The 23,207-nt window shown below is 36.6% G+C and overlaps 2 protein-coding genes across 4 annotated transcripts in view; one reads left to right on the top strand and one right to left on the bottom strand.

The window, feature by feature from the left end:
- The window catches only part of LOC140805788 (histone deacetylase 15-like), a 27,266-nt gene extending 6,000 nt beyond the window's left edge, over window positions 1-21,266 (top strand). Inside the window, exons 8-17 of one of the 3 annotated variants that reach the window (XM_073162094.1) lie at window positions 1,053-1,176; window positions 1,303-1,428; window positions 1,506-1,556; window positions 5,784-5,852; window positions 6,627-6,735; window positions 15,398-15,477; window positions 17,360-17,442; window positions 17,638-17,683; window positions 18,038-18,209; window positions 20,927-21,266. In XM_073162094.1, coding sequence (XP_073018195.1) covers window positions 1,053-1,176; window positions 1,303-1,428; window positions 1,506-1,556; window positions 5,784-5,852; window positions 6,627-6,735; window positions 15,398-15,477; window positions 17,360-17,442; window positions 17,638-17,683; window positions 18,038-18,209; window positions 20,927-21,054 — 988 coding nt within the window. In that variant the 3' untranslated portion in view covers window positions 21,055-21,266. Of the gene's footprint in view, window positions 1-1,052; window positions 1,177-1,302; window positions 1,429-1,505; window positions 1,557-5,783; window positions 5,853-6,626; window positions 6,736-15,397; window positions 15,478-17,359; window positions 17,443-17,637; window positions 17,684-18,037; window positions 18,210-20,920 lie in introns of all 3 variants that reach the window. The other 2 variants (XM_073162093.1, XM_073162092.1) reach the window with 2 other exon arrangements.
- On the bottom strand, window positions 20,971-23,207 carry LOC140805789 (transcription factor MYBS1-like). Its single transcript, XM_073162095.1, has 2 exons — window positions 22,485-23,207; window positions 20,971-22,288 (listed from the first exon to the last, which is right to left on the bottom strand). Exons 1-2 carry the CDS (start codon window positions 22,937-22,939, stop codon window positions 21,814-21,816), a joined length of 930 nt encoding a protein of 309 aa, XP_073018196.1. The 5' UTR covers window positions 22,940-23,207; the 3' UTR covers window positions 20,971-21,813.

Raw genomic sequence — 23,207 nt, 5'->3', positions numbered from 1 at the left:
CGAATCATATTTTTATCAATTCATTTCTTGATGGAATTTTGATCGAGCATTTTAAAACCATTTCTATTCCAGGAACCAAAAGAACTAACTGCACACATTTAGCACGATGTCTGTATGTTGACAGTTTATTCATTAATTCAAAACAGCTAACATGATTGGACACATGATATCAAAAGTGGCCAGTAATAAGATCAACTCCGAAGATTTAATCTCGAGTAATATGTGAAATTATGAAAAATTCAATTTAAGTTGCAATAATTGGAAAAAAATAGAACTTGATGTATTTATCAACTCCTGAATAAAAAACTAGTTTATGGAACACCTGTAATTTAGAAAAAAATCATCTCAAAAGCAGAGGAATGGATCAGTTTCTTTTTACATGTGAAACTTGTGTCTCTAGTGAACATGAAAGATAAGCATAATGAAAAAATAAGCATTAATGTTTTTCTATTCATGTTACAATAGTATTTTCTAGGCTCGGAAAGTCTACTATTTTGTGTTAATGACATCCTTCTTAGTTTAGAAGATTTCTGCTTGGATTTGAATTGTTTCAATGTACAAATTACGTTTCCCATTACAGTCGGGAAGAACTTAATAGTAGCTCTGGCCATTTTGTGAGGTTTTCATGTTTTCGGCCGAACGTGTTTCTGTCCATATTCAGTTTTATGTCTGTCAATGAACTTGAGCGGTTTATTTTTCTGTTTAGGTTCTGGACCTATGCTATTTTTAATTTCCCTATATTGTTTTTATTTTTACTATCAATTAGTTTTTGTTCTACGAACTACAACACACAAAGTGAAGTGGAATTGTGATAGATATGGTTACAACTGCTATCTAGCACAAATTATATAATATAAATAGTCAAATATCTCATGTAGAGCTTGATCATGCAGTATATATTTGTGAGATGGACCAAGGTTGCTATATCTGACACGATCTGTTTCACTGCATTATAATTTTGCACAAAAGGTGTCTATAGATGTGTCCCATATGCTAAAAGTCAGTTCAAATCAAAATAAGCATATTTACCATTTTATATTCCTTATTTTCAGCTATTTCACACCTGATACATATGCAAATCAGTATTCAGCATGTGCTGCCAGGCTTGCTGCTGGGTTATGTTTCGATCTTGCAACATCCATATATTCTGGAAGTGCTAAAAATGGTTTTGCGCTGGTAAGAGAACATTGTGAAGTTTTTAAAATATTTGTTTTGGAATTTTTCGCGTATAAAGAAAATATTAACTAGTTCGGCAGAAAAGTATTTACATGTATATTTACTCACCCATCTCCAATGAGTCAGATCCGTCCTCCTGGCCATCACGCATGTGTAAAACAGGCCATGGGTTTTTGCCTTCATAATAATGCGGCCATTGCTGCATCAGCAGCTCAGAGAGCTGGAGCAAAGAAGGTCTTGATCATTGACTGGGTAATTGGACTAATCTTAGCCTATGAATTTTTTTATGGATCTTTTTCTTAATATTTATGGCTATGTGAACCGTGCAGGATGTTCATCATGGTAATGGAACCCAAGAAATATTTGAGAAAAACAAATCGGTATGCTGTGTGCCAATTTCAAACCTTTGACTTTTATTACTTTGCCCATTATAAATCCATTTGAATTAATATCTAATAATCAAGTGCTTAAGGAGTAAAGTAAGAATTTATGTATCGTTGGACTTCGAAGAATGTGGAGTTTAAATCATTCTCGGTTTCAGATCTCATATCCGCACAGGAGTTGAAGTATAATATTATGTTAAGTTGACTGTGGGTCTTACTTCATTAGTCTGGTCCGCTTTTTGTAATTAAAATAATTTATTAATATAATATTGTACCTTCAAAAAAAATATTCTGCCAGTTCTCATGGCTTGTGAGGAGTATAGCCACTAGAAATGATGCTATTGTATTTTTTGGAGTCAAAATCAATCCTAGTTTATTCAAACTCTCAACAATACAATGGTAAAAGAGTTAAAATTGAACAAATGGAGTCGGCACCGATGAGTAGTTCTAACCAGATAATGCAACTTGGTTCCACTTCTAGATACAGTGCCTGCCCAGTTCACTAGAACCACGTTTACTTAGCTTTTCATCCAATTAAACATTTATATAAACTCCCGCTTGTTTGTAGTTGATTGACCTCCACATCAAATGTTTGTCCTACTTTGGGTCAACTCTACATATGTTCAAAGTGACCAACTAAAGAAACCGTGAGAACTTTTGAATTATGTTTGGACTATGTGTTTTTGTTGATATCTTAACGAACCATCCATCGGTATCTCAATGCCACTTGTGATATTCTATAAATTGTTGATTTTACTTGAAGAAAAATAATGTTAGGACCGTTACATTTGAGCGTTGCTATTAACATTTTGTTGCCAGTTTTGTTTTTCTATTTTGAAATACATTTTCATCACAGAAACTTTGGATGTTGATCGAGCTTTTCTTGCACTATAAATTCTCAATAAAAATAAAATAAATGTTTATGCTCGAATGACTCGCAAATGCACGAGTCAAGTTATAATATATTATACGAAGCGTACCGCAGAGAGAGTGTATCACACAACTATTACCTCATTTATAACTGATCCCGACTATTACTATGTTTTACAAGATTCCCTAATTTATTAACAAACTTTTTCAAGTTAATGTAGACTAATTCAACATGGTCAAAGAATTAAATGTCTTTAAGTATCTATCGAAGGTGAATCACATGCACGTTTTATGGAACATAGCCTTAGTTGACAACCAGGCGACGTGCATGGCTGGGCGAGCGCCTTTAGCGCCTTGAAACCGCCTTTCTCCAGGCGATGGGCGTTCCAGGCGAATCGCCTCTTTGCAGCAGCCTGTGCGCATCGCATAAGCAGGCTTCTCCTTTATTTTTTAATGACCCAAAGCCCAACTAAATAAGCCCATAACTAATTTCAGCCCATAAGTAATTTGTTTTAAAAAAATAGCCTAGTTTTGCATGTCGATACGTCTTCTATTATCAACCCCTGCCGATTGAAGCTTCTGCGCACCATGCTCTGTCTGCCGATTGAAGATTGATCTGAGTCTAGATTGTTTTGGAAAAATTAAATTGTCTAGCATAAGAATTAAGATTTGAATGTGTTGATTTATCGACAATATTGAGATATTTTTGTTTTTTGTTACTTGAAGCTTTATATATTTAGGTTTTCATATAGTTCATTATTATTAATAGTTGATTTTTAGTAGAACATAAATATATAATACATTCGCTCTATATTATCGCCTCGTGGCTAGGCGATCACCTTTTGTCGCCTAGGCGTTCGGGCGCTAGGCAGTGGCTCGTCGCCTTGACGTCGCCTAGCGCCTTGACAACTATGTTATGGAATCTCTTAGCTTCCGACCTATTGAACTATCGCTCTCAACGTATATTCAATTTCATATATCTATGGAATTTGTAAATACACGGACTATATTACTTGTTCATATTGAAAACTATTCTTTCGACTTAATTCGCAATATAAAATATCATAAAAGTTAGCTATAATCGTAATATAATCAAGCATGAAGCAAAAGTCGATAATCAAACTAAATAAAACGTGTCGAGGTAAGATGCCTTTGAATCCCAACAAATATAAAAACTTAGTTGCTAAACGTCATAATAAAATTCTCAAAACAAAGTTTTCAGATTAAAAGTACGAAAAAAATGAAGGAAAGAAGAACCGTTGCGTGGAAAACTCGATTTCTTCTTGCCTCCTCGACTCAGTTCTTTTTTCTCTGCGCGGTGGCTCTTCAAAGTTGAATTGATGTCCCCAAAAGTCATGAATTATGTCACAAAACCATGTATTAGGCTTTCCATATATGGGGAAAATTCAGAAAAGTGGAAACAAATCGATGTATATTTTTTCTATATTGGGTCGTGCTGGGGCGGACAAAATTACCCGTCCCAGCGCGAGCTTTGCGCAACTCTTGTTTTCTTTTTTACTCGAGCATGCTGGGACAGACAAAATCACCGGCCCAGTGCAAGCTCTGCGCAAGTGTGACTTCTTTTCATCCTTTGCGCCCTGCTCGACCTTGGCCCATAATTCCATCTTTTCGTGATTAACTCACTTCCAAGTCAACCCGAAACACATATGGATGACTAATATGCAAAACATACCCAAAAAGAATTGAAATAAATGCAAAATAAACGAAAAAAACGTAAAAACGACACACAACAACCTCCCCTTACTTACGTTTTACTCACTTTATAGCAGAATAGGTTATAAGACGCAACAAAATAAAAATTTCCCCTTACTAACATTTTGTTGTTGTCTTTTCATGCGAAAAATTCTCTTGATCTCGGGATCAAATTGCTCAAGCTCAAAGTCAATTGATTGTGGCATGCATTGGAAGACGTATCTGAAATAAAAGAGAGGGTGGTAGATTAATAACAATAAATAATACTCAAAAAAATAACTGAAAAATAAAATTGTGAATGAACATTTCTCGGCAGCGGCGCCAAAAACTTGATTCTTGCACTATCGATTCCCAATAAAATAAATGTTTATGCTCAAATGAATGACAAGTGCACGAGTCAAATTATAATATAATGTACGAAGTACGGATATCGTACCACAGAGACCCTATCACACAATTATTATTTGTAGAAATTTATATTTAGTAAAGTGTAAACGAGATTTTGAAATATTTCAAATGTTATTAAAAGTAAAATTATAATTCGGAAAAAAAAATTGACACTTCGAAATGAAGATTTAAATCAAGTTAGAAAGAATTTGTTGAGAATTTTAGTTCACCCACCCCTTGTTTATTTCAACAACTGATCCCAACTGTTATTCATGTTTTTAACAAGATTCCCCAATTTATTAACACATTCTCTCAAATTATGCTAAACTAATTCAATACAATGAAATAATTAAATGTCTTTAATTAGTTATCAAAGGTGAATTGCACGCATGTTTTATGGAATCCCTTAGCTTTCGACCTATTGGAGTATTACTATCTACCTATATTCAATTTAATATATCTATGAAAATTATAAATCCACATACTATATTACTTGTTCCTGTTGCAAACTATTCTTTCGACTTCATTCACTATATAAAATATCATAAAAGTTGACTAAAATTTATGTTTCTAATAAAAACCGTAATATAATCAACCATGAAACGAAAGTCGATAATCAAATTAAATAAAACGTCTTGGGGTAAGATCTCCTTTAATCCCAACAAATATAAAAATTTAGCTGCTAAAGGTCATAATATAATTCTCAAAACAAAGTTTTCAGATTAAAAGTATTAAAAGAAATAAAGGAAAGAAGAAATGCAGTGTGAAAATCTCGATTTCTTCTTGCCTCCTCGACTCCGGTCTTTTTTCTCCGCGCATCGGCTCTTCAAAGTTGAAATGATATGTCCACAAAAAGTCATGAATTATGTCTCAAAATCCTCTATTAGGCTTTCTATATAGGGGAGAATCCAGAAAAATGGAAACAAATCGATGCATATTTTTTTCCATATTGGGTCGCGCTGGGGCGGGCGGACAAAATCACCCGCTCCAGCCCAAGCTCTGCGCAAGTATAACTTCTTTTCATCCTTTGCGCGCTGGGGCGGACAGTTTCACCCGCCCTAGCGTGCCCTGCTCGACCTTGGCCATTTTTTCTTGATTAATTCAATTACAAGTCAACCCTAAACAGATATGGACGACTAATATGCAAAACAGTTTCAAATGCAAAATAAACGACACATGCAAGAATAAAATATGATACAATAAACATGTCAAAACGACACACAACTGATGCCCGATAATTTTATCAATTTTCAGGTTTTGTATGTATCTTTGCATAGACATGAGGGTGGAAGGTTTTATCCTGGTACTGGAGCTGCTGATGAGGTAGCAGCACTTCCTATTACTTATTGACCACTGGACGCTTCCATTTTATGTACTGACTACTGATATAATGTTTCTTCACGTATGACCTTGTGCCCTTAGTAACAAGTCATTTTCTTCAAATATTTTGAGGTCCACATCTTTCTTTGCTCTGATTGAACTTTCATGTGCTCACAACCTTCAAGACAGCGTAAGACAGTTGCAATTTTTTTGCTAAGGTCCTGTTTTGATTCGAGTTTTTTTTTTGTTTTTGTTTTTCTAATGGTCCCAGACTCCCAGTGACCGGCTTTTTCCTGATAGGTAATGACGGAAAAAGCTATTGAATAATATTTTGACCGTTTCCAATTTTGTTTGTGGAAAGAACATTAATTGCTTTCAACTTATTGATTCCATTAACTCGAACCATGTTTCTAGGCATGGGAAAATTGTTTACTGTCACTGAATTTAGAAATGCATTTACCTAATATAGCAAGCAAAAGTAGTTCCAATTATTTAACTTTGATTAATGTTCTTAACCACCTTACCTAGGCAGAGTTTAGATTCTTTTTTATATGTGACACATTACCATGTTTATGGAACTTATGAAAAGTGAGAAATGATATTCGATCTTTATTTGGCAAAAAAGTAGCGGAATGAAGTTGTCAATGTATATGTGCGTATGAGCCTACTTGAGCAGGCTCATGATTTTTCATTCTCCTTTGTATTTAATTTCAGCATTTATGGCTCTGTTTAATGAATCGATGAGAAATTGACCTTTTCATTATCGTACTGTTTCAGGTTGGTACAATGGATGCGGAAGGATACTGTGTAAATATTCCATGGAGTTGTGGAGGAGTTGGTGATAATGACTACATCTTTGCATTTCAGCAAGTAGTGATGCCTATAGGTTATGCCATTTTACTCTTTTTCTATAGTTTGTCTGAACCTGGTCAAGTTTTGTTCAGCTAATCAAGTAGTTTACCCCCAGGATCTTGTCGAGTATAGGACTTTTTTAAAGATTTTTTTAGTTTCATTCATGGTCAGATGCAAAAAGAATTTGCTCGTCTTGTTATTTTATGTGATGAAAGGTGTAGTTCTACATGATTCATATTAAGAATTGCAGATGCAAAAAGAATTTACTCGTCTTGTTATTTTATGTGATGAAAGGTGTAGTTCTACTTGATTCATTGCCATTATTTTTACAAGATTACATGTGATATATCTGTTAACTTGAAAAGTTATCATGGTTTCAAACTGCAGTTTTATTAGTGAACTTCATACTTTTCTTTCTCAATAGAACTAAAATGCCCACAACTGCTGTGAGTCCTGTGACCATTTTCTGTTTGCAACATCTCTCCAGCAAGTTACTCAACATTTCATATGTAAAGTTATCTCCTCTGTACGGTAATGCATTGAAATTGTTCATTTCGGTACATTGGGTTTGAGCATGATGAAGCTGAATAAAAAGTATTGCTAAATTTTAAATACAATATATCTATCCAAGAGAAAACAAATTCCAACATAGAATTTGGGTAGTTTGGCCATAGTGGCTTATTTCCATGAATAATATCCAAAAAGCTAAAACTTTTGTTTCTCTCTCGTAGTTTACATTACAATTTATTACCCCTTTATATTGGTAAAATATATGATATATCATAATCGAATATTTGATTTCTAATAATTCTCAAGTCAAACATGGAAATCTGAATTGAAGGGTTCAGCTTGAAGTAAAAAAAAATGTCTCGATGAAAATTTTGCACGTTAACACATTCTAAAATAAGACAGACATAACAAACAGGCAATTTGGGATTCTCGGTTGAGCAGCAAAGGACGATCTTCATACTTATGCTTGCAAAAGGATAAATCAAATAGGTAGATGGAAAAACCACTAGCAGTTCAAACTCCAACCAAATACATAGGCAGCCATAAGGGTAACTTTTATGTGCAGGATGTGAATTATAGCCTGAAGCTTTTTGTTGGCAGATTAACAGTGACTTGGAACTCCATAGTTTTGGAATCTAGATTTGCAGCAAGTGAGAGAAATATTTCAAAATGCTCTCTCCCCCCCTTTTCCTTCGTTTCCATCATCCGTCAACTTTCTTCATTACCGGTTCTTGATTTTCCGGCGGCGTCGACAACTTCTATCAGTCCGGCGACGACAACTGGCCGCCGGTGCAAGAGTCGTCTCTCTGGGGCTCGTTTTTAGGGTTCTTTAAATCATCACTTACGTCTCTTTTCGTGGAAGGAACCTTCATGGCTGTTCGCAATCTAAGGAATCGCCGGATTGGAGCGCACGAAGTCAGAACAACACCTTGGGAAGAAACGATTAAGATAGAATTCAAAATATTCACACTGAGGCTAGGGAAGGATGGTCGCTCTATATGGTGGGCTGAAAAAACTAGGAAATCCAGCTATCTGATGGACTTCGAAGGTGAGGAGGCGCGTTGGTTCAATCTCCGACTCAAGGAACACATTAGCTCACCATTTTCAGGTTCGAGTTCTCAACGCTTCAGAGGTAGGAATGCAGTCTTCATTATACAGAGTTTCGCCAACAGCAGAGGAAGATATTTAGAGGTTTCCAAATTTAATAAGAGCGGCAGAAAACAGATTACCATTGTACCAAGTGGATTAAGAGCTGAAGGTTGGATTAATATCTCAATTGCACTGGATAAGTTGACGACAAGCGGGCATCAGAGGAGGGCTAATCAGAGCAATGATCAGTCTAGTGACGGCCAGTTGATGCATAACACACCCAACAGAAATTTGACAAGGACCTCCAACGGTGAATTGATGAGAAATGCAGAAGTAATTGATGAGCAGCGGGTCCAGCAAAAATGGGATGAAGCAATAGTAGTCTCCAGAGTTAAAGTCAATGATTCATGGCAGCGTATTGAAGGGGTATTAAGGATTTCAACAAACAAAAATGTCAAACTCTTTCCGTTCCAGGCTAATAAAGCTCTATGGTGGCCTTCCACTGCGGAGGAAGCTTCTTTTTATGTCAATCTGAAAAGGGGATTCTTTGACCTTGGAGTGACATTATTGTTTGAACGATGGTCCAAAGACATTGACACTCTGCACACGGTAGAAGCATGCTGTAACAGCTGGATCCATATCTATGGATTACCTTGGGAGCTATGGTCCCCGGCATCATTTAATATCATAGGAGAACAATGTGGGGGTTTGTTGGCTATTGGTGTCGACACTTTACATTTCAGAGATCTTGGTGCGGCAAAGATTAAGGTGAAAGGAAATGAAGGAGGGTTTATTGATACTAAGATGCAAGTTCAGCTACAAGGGAGTGTTATAGAAATTAGAATTAAAGTGGAAACTTTTGATCCTAATGGCTATGATAACTATGAAAAGCAGACTTACGCTCAAGTAGTAGTGAATGGGAAGAAAATCTTAGCGGGGTGGGGGAACAAGAATATATACAGGACATTAGCAGAAGAGGAAGCAATCAAAAGCATTCGGGACAAGGACAAAGATAAAGATACCAAAGCAACTCAATCCGGACAAGGAAAAGAATCGATAAACGTCGGATCAGTAGGAAGAGCGTGCAGCACGGGGGATAATATGGAAGAGGATAGGGGTGTTAGACCTCCTTCAAAATCTGTTATCATTACAAACACAACGTTTGAACCAAAAAACCAAACATCCAAGGCAAAGGCAATGAAGATACTGAGAAACCTTGATCCAAAAGAAGCACATAAATTCAGATGTTCTTCTATTGCTTCTGTGCTTATTGACCAAGGTGATGAGATTTTCAACAGGGAGGGATCAGATTTAAACAACAATATATTCAACAAGTTTGGGAAAAGCTATTACAGAAAAAGGAAAAAGGACAGCACACGAAGTACAGAAGGAATAAAATTAGGGGGGCATTTTGTATCAGACATTCATGTCACGGGGCTCTGTGGGAAGATGGAAGCTGGTGACGCCGAAGGATCCGAGGAAATCGCATTTGAAGACTCTCCAGAAGAATTATCTGAAGGGGAATTTGACTCATCAGATACAGGTACAATGGGCTACATTAGCTCGGAAGCTCCAGAAACCGATGAAGATGTGGCAAAAGAAATGGATACATTGTTCTCATCACCAAAAGGAGAAATGACTTTCTCAAGCTGCAATTCATTAGAAAATCCAGCAACTTCAGTGGGACAGGTTCTTGCACAAAATCATTCTATATCTTCAATCCAGTCCTTGTCTCTAACTGTTATTTTACAATCTCCTTTTACTTACTTGGGTCTGTCTAGAGGATTTCTAGGTGGGGGGGTAGGAATAGTTGGTGGAAAGCCAGGTAATGGGACATGCATACCTTCAAGGAATGTGATGGAGAAAAGGATAGTGGAAGTAAGAGAGGAGGCGACAAATGGAAAAGTTATCAGGTGTGGAAGAGGGGTCAAGATGTCAAATGGCAGTTTAAAGAAGGAATTGTACAGACTTCAGTGTGGTATAGATTACGAAAAAGGTGCTACTTCGAGGGGTCCCAGAGTGTTACAATGAAAATATTTTCATGGAATATACGAGGTGGAGGGGCTGCACGAAGAAGACAGTTGGTAAAAGTGATCATCCGCAAAGAAAAACCAGATATTGTTATACTACAGGAAACAAAACTTGAGAGGGTGGATAGAAAATTTGTGACAAGTGTGTGGAAGTCAAGATTCGTAGAATGGGTATGTCTACCTTCAGTGGGAAGATCGGGGGGCATTATTGTGATGTGGGATCCACGAGAAGTCTTAGTTACCAACAACCTAATTGGGGAATTCTCGGTGTCAATTGAAATAAGAAGGAATGATGATATAACCTGGTGGTTCTCGGCAATATACGGACCGGTGAAACCAAGAGACAGAGAGTTATTTTGGGATGAATTGGCGGGGTTGAAATCGCTTTGTGGGGATAATTGGTGTTTGGGAGGAGATTTCAATGTGGTAAGGAATGTGGGAGAAAAAATTAACAGTCAATCATCAAATACAAGCATGGCATGCTTTGATGCTTTGATAGAAGAGTTGGAACTCGTAGATCCTCCGCTGCTGAACGCTAAATTCACGTGGTCTAACTACAGAACGGAACCGATTTGTTGTCGGTTAGATAGATATCTCTTCTCTAGGGGATGGTCGATTTTATTCCCCGATTTCAGACAAAAGGTGCTACCAAGAATCACGTCTGATCACTGTCCTATTGTGCTTGATACCGTGAAAACACGCTGGGGGCCAGTACCTTTCAGATTTGAAAATGCTTGGATGACTCACCCAGAATTCAAAAAACAGGCGGAAATTTGGTGGAGCAAGGAGGGAATCCAAGGATGGGAGGGATACAAATTCATGCATAAGTTAAAGACGTTAAAGGCAGAGGTCTCCAAATGGAATAAAGAAGTCTTCGGGGATGTCAGAGTGAAAATTCAAGAACTGAGTGACAAGATTAATCAACTGGATAGGCTTGAGGCAGAGGGACTATGGTCTGAAGAGCTACACGCTGAACGGAAGAAAGCAAAATGTTCGCTGGAAGAATTGTCTTTTAAACAATTTCAACTAAACAGCCAAAAAGCGAAATGTTCATGGCTCAAATATGGGGATCAGAATTCCAATTATTTCCACTCTTTATTGAATAAAAGAAGAAACAGAGCAATGATCGATAGATTGGAATTGAGTGATGGCAGTATGGTTACGGACAGAGGACAAATCGAACAAGAAATCTTGGAATTCTATGCGGGTTTGTTCAGAAAGACGGGAGGTGATGTAGTGAATTTCGAGGACGAAAGGAGAGGTCTTCAAGGTATAGACTGGAATCCTATACAACACACATTCGCAGATGAACTAGAAAAACCTTTTGATGAGGCAGAAATTAAGAAGGCGGTGTTCGAATGCGATGGTAATAAAGCACCGGGGCCGGATGGATTCACAATGGCATTTTATCAAAAAATGGGAAACAGTGAGGGAGGATTTGTTAAAGGTATTCGACGAATTTTTTAACAACGGGATCGTCAATGGAATCACGAATGAAACGTACATATGTCTCATCCCAAAAATAAGAGATGCAAGACGGATCAAAGATTTTAGACCAATCAGCTTGATTACGAGTTTGTACAAGATCGTGGCTAAGGTATTGACTACGAGACTGAAGAAGGTCATGTGCGATACCATTGCGGAGAATCAGTCTGCTTTCATAAGAGGAAGACAGATATTGGATTGTAGCCTCATAGCGAATGAGATTGTTGAGGAATATCGAAGGAAAAAGAAGAAGGGTTGGATCCTAAAAATTGACTTGGAGAAAGCTTACGACAATGTTGATAGCCAATTTCTAGATTTCGTGTTGGATAGAAAAGGATTTGGGGAAAGATGGAGGAGGTGGATTAGAGGATGTGTATCGAATTTCAATTTCTCGGTTTTTATCAATGGAAAACCGTGTGGGAAAATCAAAGGAGAGAGAGGCTTGCGACAAGGTGATCCGTTGTCTCCCTTTCTGTTCAACATTGTCGTTGATGTGTTGGGGAGGATGATAGACAAGGCAAAGGTGGACAACAAGGTCAGGGGACTTCAAGTTGGGAAAGATAAAATTGAGATATCACACTTACAATTCGCGGACGATACACTTTTCTTCGCAAATAAAAGAGCTGATGTGGTAGCAATTGTGGAGTTAATAAAACAGTTTGGAACAAGCTCAGGGCTGAAAATTAATTTAGGAAAAAGTGTGGTTTTGGGATTGAGTTGCTCGGATGATGAAGCAGAGGACTTGGCAACAACTTGTGGGTGCAAAAAAGAAAATTGGCCAATCAAATATCTTGGACTACCATTGGGAGGCAACCCCTCAAAGCTGCATTTTTGGGAACCGGTACTTTCTAAAATGCACAACAAATTAGCAAGCTGGAAAAAATCGTTCCTATCAAGGGGGGGAAGATTCATCCTGATAAATTCAGTATTAGGAGCGATGCCATCGTACTTCATGTCATTGTTTAAGGTTCCGAAAAGTGTCGCAAATTCTATGGAAAAAATAATGAGGGACTTTCTTTGGGATGGTGCTGACGGGGAATACCATTGCCATGTGGTTAGATGGAAGCAGGTAAGCAAACCAAAGGAAATGGGAGGGTTGGGAATGGGAAATATTTGTCTAAGGAACAAGGGTTTACTTGGTAAGTGGTGGTGGAGAAATTCGGTGGAAAAGGAGTCGTTGTGGAAAAAAGTGATTATGAGTATCTACGGCCTACATGATAACGGATGGGATTTAGGTTTGGCGGAGAAGGTGACATTCAGAAGCCCTTGGAAGTGTATATCCCGATCATACCAGGCTTTCCATCAGCTAGTTAGGGGGGTGCTAAGACAAGGTAACTTAATTCGTTTCTGGGAGGATGTTTGGGTGGGTGAGTTATCGTTTAATGTACGGTTTCCATCTTTATTTCGAATTTCTTGTTTTGTTAACAAACCAATTAGTCATTTCGTAGAATTCGTCATTTCTGGGGGTATTTCAACAATCATTTGGGATGTGAGATTTAGAAGAGCTCTTGGCGAGGGTGAGATTCACGAGTTCACAAACTTGATGTCAGTGTTAGATCGAGTCAAATTGCAGGAAGGGGTTCAGGACTTTAGAGTGTGGTTGGGGGACGTTTCGGGGATCTTTTCGGTCAAATCTTTTTACGGGTCTTTCTTTCAAAACCCTTCCTCTATTTTTTTCAACTCTTACAACAGCATTTGGAAAGTTCATGTCCCACAGAAAGTCAGGATTTTCTCATGGATAGTAAGCTTGGGGAGGTTGCCGACATGTGATTCTGTGCAGAAAAGGTGGAAGAATTGTGCCTTAAGACCGCAATGGTGTTGTCTATGCCGAAATCATGAAGAAAGTCAAGATCACATTCTGTTACATTGTCCTTTCGCAACAGGTATTTGGAATAAAGTGCTAAATGAGCTGGAATTTCAATGGGCTGCGCCAAGACATGCAAAAGATTTACTTCTTGACAACTCTTGGTATCCGTTCGCGAACAAATTTAGAGAGTTTTGGTTTATCATCATTCATACCATATTGTGGACAATTTGGTTGGAAAGGAACAAAAGGATATTTCAAGATGCTTACGAGTCAAATGACCAAGTATGGGAGAGAATAAAATTGGGAGTGGCCACTTCGACGGTCAATCTTACTCAGTATCAACATCTAAGGGCCTCCGATCTCTATAGGGACTGGAAATTTGTATGGTCTTGAGTTTTTGTTTTGTGTTTGGTGTGATTAAACAGGTTCAAAACTTTGTGGTAGTGTAGGAATGTTGCGGATTACTCATCCGTACATATGATGTAATTAATCCCTAAATTAATAAAATTTGTTTCTTATCAAAAAAAAAAAAAAAAAACAGTGACTTGACCTAGATTTTTAGACAATGTGCATGGCAAAACACCATAGATCAGATTTTGTAGTTTGATACCATGCTTCAAAGTAGAATAAACATATTGAACAAATGATGGTACACGACTCAAAATTTACATTGTCTGTCGTAGAAACTTATGTGCACAACAAAATGCTAACATTTTTAAATTGTTATTAATTATATTTAGTTTAGATCGCAGTAATTATCTCTTATATAGTTAAAAATACCCAATGATATTATTGTAGAAAATCTTCCCTACAACTAATTTGTATTTCATATTACTGGTATCAAATTTGGTTCCCGATTATATTTTTTCTATTTCTTGTAAGCATTACAAGAACTTTTCTTGCTCATCTTGATGGCCATTCTTGATACAACGATGGTACACATGCAATACATGTTCATAACACGTTATATATTGGAAGCAATTTTATTTAAAAAGCTTTAAACCATTTGTACTGGAAGTTAATACTTTGTTTCAAAGCGTTGTTTGTTGAGAAATAAGAAAGATAGAAACAATAGGAACCAATAGAGTTTGAAACTTTTAGAGGTGGTTACTGCGACACTGGACCTATTTTGATATGTAAAATTATTATTTTTGTCTCGAGTATCCTCACTTGTAAAAAGGCATGGGTAATTTTTGGAACTGCGCCAGTAAACATACCAAACTAGTCATTATCTACCCCTCTTCTGTACAGTAAAGTAATTAATAATATAAGGTTGACATGATTCAGCTATATAATTGTACTTTTTACGATGGCATTGAATGTTGTAGTTGGTGATGTAGAATATTAAAATCTATTTTATATTTATAGTACCTGCTTTTTGCATGCATTATTCTAGATAAAATGAGATTCCAAAAATGTACTGTGGAAGTTTGTTGAAGTTTTATTGCACCCTTATATTTTATTTTATCACTGTTCTTGACAAATATATTTACCTTGGATGTAAGAAAGATTATAAATTGGCCGGAGTTGGAACTGCTTTTGGGCTGAGGATTTTTTATGTATTAATGCCATCTTATAAGCTAGTTCTTGCCACAACTTTCACAATTCTGGTTTTTCTGTTTGTGATCATTTAATTTCATCACCTAATTCAAATCTGAGAAATCTTATTGTTTGCTTTCACATGATGCCTTGTGAATGATACTTAATCTGCTCAATTTTAATGATCCTAATAATTAATTTGCTCCTGCTGATATTGTTTAGGTTTTGATATGCAGCTTCAGAGTTTGACCCAGATTTCACAATAATTTCTGCTGGATTTGATGCTGCACGAGGAGATCCTCTTGGCTGCTGCGATGTAAGGAATTGTTTTTTCAGGAAAGTTCATTTTTTTAATATCACTAGGAAGATCCATGTTGTGCACGTGTAAACTGTATTTTATGAATGACTTTAGGTTTTTAGTTTTATTTTTCTATAACAAATGAAATTACATGTAGCAGTTAAAACATATTTTACGACCAGCTGTAAATCTAATTGATACAAGCATTAAATATGTTTACCTTTTTTTATGTCCATTAATGCAGAACAAACTTTTTTTCTCTAATTGTCTAGTAAAATTTTCAAAATAAATATGTACTTTATTGCATGTGAAATGCATAGCGAAATATAATCAAATCAATTTATGTACATATAATAATATTACTGTTGCAACAATTGCAGTGATACTTGTAGTATAGCATTTTAGAGTTTTACATATTCTGTTATTTTCTTGGTTATCTTCTACTATCAAAAGCTTCTATCTGACATGTTACTATTAAAATATAAGCATCATATCACCCTCTTTTCAGAGAAATATATCATCTAAAACTTTAATATTTACTATGAGTGTTGAAGCAACTACTTTTGGTTTGCAAAGTGGTGTATTTTTGTACGACCAGAAATGTTTAGAAACAAAACACACTCTTTTACATTTTGTATGCCCACACAGTTGATATGTAATGATATTTAGTTATTCAGAATCATTGAAACTGAGTTGGAGCTACTAGGTTCTTTTTAGGCTTTATTAGTTGTCAATTTAGATGAATGAGCATTCATTTATAAGAGAAAAACAACGTTTTTAGCCAAATATTTGGAGTTATGTGTAGGATTCACGGCAGTTTATATGGATAGGGTAAGTTTGATTGAGGGAACCGAAGACATTAGGAAGTGGGTTCGGGATTCTTAAGGATTGTTATTTGTTAAATCCTTCTTCGAGTCTTTTTTTCAAGATAATAGTTTTCCCTCTTTTCCCCTCTATCAAACTATTTGGTAAGCGCCAGTTTCGTCCACAGTTCAAGTGTTTTCATGGACTGCAATGTTTGGAAATTTACCAACGTGCGAGATGATGCAAAAGAGGTACCCTAATTGTTCTCTTTGTCCAAGTTGGTGTGTGTTGTGTCCGTAAGAGGTAGAGACCTAGGACCACTTGCTTATTCATTGGTTTCTTACTTCTTTGGTTCAAAGCATTGGCGGAGTTGGGCTTGGTTTGGGTGTCTCGATCAACTCAGGATTTATTTCGCAGCAGATCTTGGTCTCGATCTAGGAAAGGGGTACAATTTTTTGGGTTGTGGTAGTTCATTGTTTATTTTGGTCCGTTTGGTTGGAGAGAGGAATAGAAGGATTTTTGACAATCAAGAAGATTCGTTCGAAGAGTGTTGTGACAAGATTAGGGTTCCCGCTGGATTACGAAGAATATGGAGTTTAAAATGTTTTCGGTCTCAGAATTGTATAGGGATTGGAGTCTAATATTATGTTTATATGATTCCTGTTCTTACTTTACTATGCATGGATCTATGGTTCACGTTTTGTAATTAAAATTTTTTATTAATATAATATTGTTTCCTATAAACAAAAGTTTTCTCGGTTGATACTGATCATATATGTTTACAAATATCATTGAGAAGTATCAATTACTTGTTGATCCTGCACAATAGATTTATTGGTTGTGAATTTCCTAGTACAGAGTGAGATAGTATATCTCATCTCAACAATCAATAAAAAAGCCAAGAAAATTGAACCTCCCCTTTTCTTTTGTGAAGGTCCAATCATTCCCTGAAAAAAGTATGTCCTTCATATTCTTTCTAGTTGTTTGTATCACTGCATCTTACTATAAGCTTCCAAATCAAAGATATTTCTCATATAGACCTCAATTTCTGTTGTTTTGTTATTTCAGTTGTATTTATTTTGTTGTACTTTCTTAGGTGACCCCTACTGGCTATGCACAGATGACACAAATGTGCAGTGCTCTATCTGGTGGAAAGTTACTGGTCATCCTTGAGGGCGGGTTTGTTACTTATTCATGCTACCTCATCTCACCAACTAAATGTCATTTAATTTTCATCTGCTTATTTAGTAACATTTCCTCTCAACTTTCTTTTTTTTTTTTTACATTTTTATTCATGTTCTACTGCTGCTTCTAGAGTGCTTTTTCTTTTTTCTTTTTTCTTTTGCCGCCTTGATATACTCTTGTATTTTACAGTTACAATCTTCGGTCAATTTCATCATCTGCTACCGCAGTTGTTAAGGTAACATAAATATGCCGACAAACTCTCATCTTTTGTGGGGTTAATTCCATTTAGTTGATCAGTAGCCTATTTGCTTCCTCATTCTTAGTTGTTTGAGCGACTGAGCCTTGTTCCATGAGTACCTTCACTATATTTTAACTGGAAAAATGATATAATAGGCGTGTTGCTCTGCTCATTTCCGACAAACTGGTCTGTCAGCAGTTGGAGCCTGTTACGAATAATCTTTTTATACCATCTGTGATGTCTGTTCTCTTTCTTTCTAAATAGTGGTGGTGGGGATTCTTCTGTTTTCTCCTAATTTATGTGATGCATGGCAACTTATATAATCACGTTTGAATATTCCGCATTTGCTAGGTCTTACTTGGTGATGGTCCTGAACATAATGTAGATCAAGTAATACCCACCAAGGCTGGATTGCGAACTGTTCTTGAAGTCTTACAAATTCAGATGAAGTATTGGCCTTCGCTTGAACCCAAATATTTGAAGTTGCAATCAGAATGCGGATGTTCTGCTCTCCAGGATAGAAGTTAGTATATAACTTTTCACGAGCCTTTTAATGTCCCTGGAATTCATTTACATTCTTAACCTCTGAGATGAAGGATAATGATTAATATTCCATTGCTGTCGATTATACCTCCTTGATTGAAAAGGATTCAGTTAAAATTAGTTGGAGCATTCCGAATGTTAGATGTGAGATCTATTATATCGATACTTGGTGAGCATGGATGATGCACACTTAAATCATTTAGGGAATCTAACAACTGGAGACCCGGTGAAGGAGTACGAAAGAAGCCTGAGTTCGCTATTAACTATATATAGTATGGATGAAGTTCAGGAACAACTAAAAGTTTGATAATAATAGAGAAGTAAAGGTGAGCAGTGTCCGTACGTGAATTTTTAAAACTAGGGACATCACATATCAAACCATTTGGATCTTCAGTACACAGGTGATACTGTTTGAGTTGAAGCATATTGAGAGAGGGTATATATCGATTAAACTAGGATATAAAAGTCTGAACAGGATACTTCATTTGCTTGAAAAACTTGTATCAAGGTTAAGTATTTGGCAGAATGCAATTCATCTCCTGTGAAAGAGATACACATAACCCTCTAAAACTAGCACCTACAGACAAACCCTTAAGATACAAAACATAGATGCACATGACCAAAACATGGTGACCCAAGCCTCACGAAGTCAGTCAGACAGACATCACACAGCAACTTCCTCTGTCCCTCCCCCACCTGAGTGTGGTTACCTAGTATGTATATTACTGGATCAAATGCTTCAATATGAGTCTCGACTATGCTTAAAGATTCAACCCTGATCACATGCCAATATGAGCATATGATAGCATACACAAACACGTCCACTTGTTCTGTATAGAATCAAGTCAGACACATATAAATTATGCGGATTGCTAGGAATGCATGCACATTATCTGGTTGAGTCAGATTGATCAAATCAAATGGAAGCATGGGAAATCTTACCAATGTGGCATCTGCTTCAGCCACATTACCAAGGAAATCTTGCTTTTTTCGTTATCACTCGTGTGTCCCATTTTTCGTATTTTACTTGACAATTTCAGCTGTAAGCTGTCAAGAATCTCCAATATTGTTCCTAAAAATTGTGCTTTAGTTATTGACAATGTTCTAAATGACGGTTGAGGTGGCCGCCTAGGCGGTTGACGGCCCTTGAACGCCCTGCGTTTGTCTAAGGAGGTCTCTATAGACGATCCGAGGCTATTTGGCGGGCGAGACAGTCAATGAAGTTACTTTAAAAATCTGTCAAAGTCAATCAATTTAAAAAAACCTAGATATAATGAAAACACATATCACTCTCTTTTATATTTACTTTTGTTTTCAAGTATCCTTCACCATCAACCACCATCTGCTTCAAACCGCCTTCAGCCACCGTCGCCATCAACCACTGTCTTATTTATCTTGTTAGTTTGTATTTATATATTTATTTGCACTTTATCTAGATTGTATTATATTGTATGAAATTTTTTTATGTATTATTTAATTACATATATTACATAAAAAATTATGATTTTTTGTAATTACATTGTATGATTATGTATAATTACTTATAAAAAATTGCTAAAAAAAATTTCAACCGCCTAGGCGTAGCAGTCCCCGCCCCGGCCCGCCATTTATAAGATTGGTTATTGATTATTTGGCGTATTCATAAGATAAGATCAATTAGATGATTCCACATAATATGACACTTGTCTAGCCTGAACATTTGATAATTAACTCCCATTGTTACCATCACAAGGGATATCAACTGAGTACTAAGTAGCTGTCCAATCCCCTGGAACAGTGCAATTTTTCTTCCAAAAAAATTACTATACAACTTACAGCTGTTTTGCGAAGAGATAGTGATGCATTATTTCTTAAAATTATTCACCATCAAGAATCACTCAATTTGGATGTTGTATGCAAAATTTATGTTCAATATCCATATTTTTAATCTTAATAGAGTGTTGGATCCTGGTTGATCTTAATTTGGTGAACTATTGTCTAGAAAGTTCAAAGTAGTTCGTTTTTTTTTTTCTTTTTTTGGGTTTGAAGTGTGACCAATTTGTATGCGATCCTTTTGGGCATGAGAGGTGCTGGAACCACTGGTCCCAAAAGCACTGAGCTCACCAGAGAAGGCATGATAAATAGCTTTATTTTAATATATCCAAAAAAAATAAATGGCTTTATATTCTTATAAGACTACTACACTTGTAAGCTGAAGATAGAGATATATACTCCACTCATGACCAACTTGATGAAATATATGGGGATTGTGCTCTTAGGGTTTTGGAAATAATACCTCTTGGCTTGGTACTATGTTCAAACTTGTTCTCCCAAAATCTCAAGCTTGTGAATCCAATATAATCAATAATTTTATATGCTAGGAACATGGGATCGGTACATTCTTGTTACATGCTATGACAAAATTTAGTTTTTTAACTCAATTACTCGGAATAATATACTTTCTATGCTTTTGATATCAACTAAATTTTAGAACCAATTGTTATAACGTTCGTATGGTTCGATCAAATCAAATTAGTTCTTATGGTTCGATCAAATCAAATTAAGATTTACAAAATGTTATTTACATGGGATTTTGCTAGGTGAAAGAAAATAGGGGAGGCAAAATTAGGCTAGAATTGGTTCTTACCTCGTGTCTTTTCTGTATATGCGTTTGCATTAAGTTGTGAGTATAAATATGAAACTGACATGCTGCAGCAGAACTGTTGTTGAAGAGAAAGAGAAGATGCTCCATGGGTCCGACCTGGTGGAAATGGGGACGAAAAAGGTGGCTATATCGAGTCTGGTGCAAGAATCTCTCTCTTAACCATTTTAAAGGCTACAACTAACAGTTCCTTTTTCTGTTACTAACTCATCTAATGCACTACATAGGTTTTATGGAAAGATTTTTCCGCGCACTTAGACTTTGTGTTGTTATTCATGTAACTGGTAGTATTTGTTACCGGCTTTAATCAGATCAGATCCTATTATAATCCGAACTGACAAATTGTGACAACCTGACTGAGTGGGTTTTTGAATATATATCAGAAATTGATTGCGAGTATTGTAGTATAAATTGATCCTCGCATGCTCTTGATGGAGGGATATTTAGACGGTGTTATTTCCTCAAAGTAAGAAGTATCTCAAGTATTATATATACTTTCCATTTTGGACTTCTAAGGAGGCGTTCAAGTAGTTTGCATTATCGAATAAGGATTAATCATAGTGTCGACGGACTGACTGATTTAGATGTAGATTTTAAATCATTCCGGTACTCCGTGGCATTTCAGGTTTCATGCTTGCTCACACACAAAGTTCTTAATTTTAATTTATGAAGAATGTATTTTACTTATAATATACATACATGAACTAAGAGAATTTGTTTAAACAACAAAAAGGCAAAAAAGAGATCTCCTTGGGTTTGGCTGACGAGTAATTATTTGGCAAATGTTGTGGTTTAAATGTATTTGTTATTCAAAAAGACCTACAAGAACACAACATTTGGAATTTTGGACGATTCCTGCTAGGTCCGCTTCTGAAAATAGTTGGAAACGTACCATTGAAATAAAAGAAATGAAGAGTCACATCGTAAGCTAGCTTTAAGTTTGTTATTGGTGTTGTGGTTGGGGCGGAGGCGGCATAGGATACGCAACCGGAAGAACATACTGTGGAAGATGATGATGGTGATGATGATGCCCCGGAGGCATCATGACAGGAGTGCCAACTACGGCAGGATGAGCAATGTGGGCACTCGAAGCCACTGGATGTCCCATTGGTGCATGACCGGTACCATAAATTTGCATGTTATGGTGTTTCATTGCATTCGAGTTTGGATTCATATGTTGTCCTGTGATCGGAGGCGGTAGCTGAGCCGAGGGGGACGATGAAATATCGTCGCCCATACCGATACTTGTTATGTCATGGATACTTGATCTCCTTCTGTCTCTGTTCATAGAGTTCAAACGAATAAAGTACTTTTGAGCATGGCTTGCAACTTGTGTTGGGGTCCTTGAAACAACGTAATTTCTTGAAATGCTCCTCCAATCCCCTTTACCAAACTTGTCTAATCCAAGCAAAAATAACCTGAATTCAAAAAATCTGTTCATAAATCTATTATATATTCCCCCCTGATAATAATGATAATGCGCAATGAAACTAAAATATAATAGTCCGTTGCTTCTATTTTTTAAGATACTTCTTACTTCAAAACCGTAACGGTACAATTCATTGATCTATTCTATATTTCCCCCTAACAACAAGAACCGAAAATTGAACTTACCTGTGCTCTTCTTCGGTCCACGGAATCCCTTTTCGACGTTCTGATTCCGACCTAGAGGTGGAAGATGATGATACTCCTCCTCCTCCTTTACCTGATGAGGCTGAGGCCGAGGTCGAGGTCGAGTCGTGACTGGAGAAATTATGTTTTGCGAATCGTTTTTCTTTTTCACGATACCGATCCTTGTAATTATTTGTTGCCGTTGCTAGTGCAGGAGGTGTGAGCATCTCTGCCGAGTACTTAGGCAATGGAACATTTCCAGCTTCAATGTCAGCAACATCTTCCACCAAAACTTTGTAATGATTCTTTAACTGTTGAATACTTTTAGTGGGAACCATTGAAGCAATTTTATTCCAAATGGGATTCTTATTCTCTTCACCTTCAATCCAATGCATTGCAATCCCATTCTCAAAGGCCTTCTCTTCTTCTCTGCTCCAATATTCCACTTCCTCTCCCATGTTTTCTTGATCTTGTTACACATTCAATCCATGTTTTCTTCTTTCTCGGGGGGTTTAATTTCAAGCTTTTGTTTACTCATGTAGTTTAGACAATAGGTGTAGAATTGTGGTTTGCAGGATAAGAAAAAAGAAGAGGAGTGAAGTGAAGGATGATAATGGGACAACAATGCTTTTATGGGAAGAGGACCACCAATGATTTAAGCTCTCTCAAGGAATGGCCTCATTTGTCATCTATCATTCTATTGTGGTGTCACATTTTTTCTTTTTA

This window comes from Primulina eburnea, chromosome 11 (assembly GCF_022965805.1).
Source record: "Primulina eburnea isolate SZY01 chromosome 11, ASM2296580v1, whole genome shotgun sequence".
In the NCBI taxonomy this organism is placed as follows: Eukaryota; Viridiplantae; Streptophyta; class Magnoliopsida; order Lamiales; family Gesneriaceae; genus Primulina; species Primulina eburnea.
This window is presented reverse-complemented; position numbering and strand designations above follow the sequence as displayed.

Excerpts from the sequence above, each read along its gene's own strand:
- LOC140805789 (XM_073162095.1), bottom strand. The coding sequence starts at position 22,939 with ATGGGAGAGGAAGTGGAATATTGGAGCAGAGAAGAAGAGAAGGCCTTT. Across the intron at positions 22,289-22,484 it reads TGGACCGAAGAAGAGCACAG|GTTATTTTTGCTTGGATTAG; the intron begins GTAAGTTCAATT and ends TTTTGAATTCAG.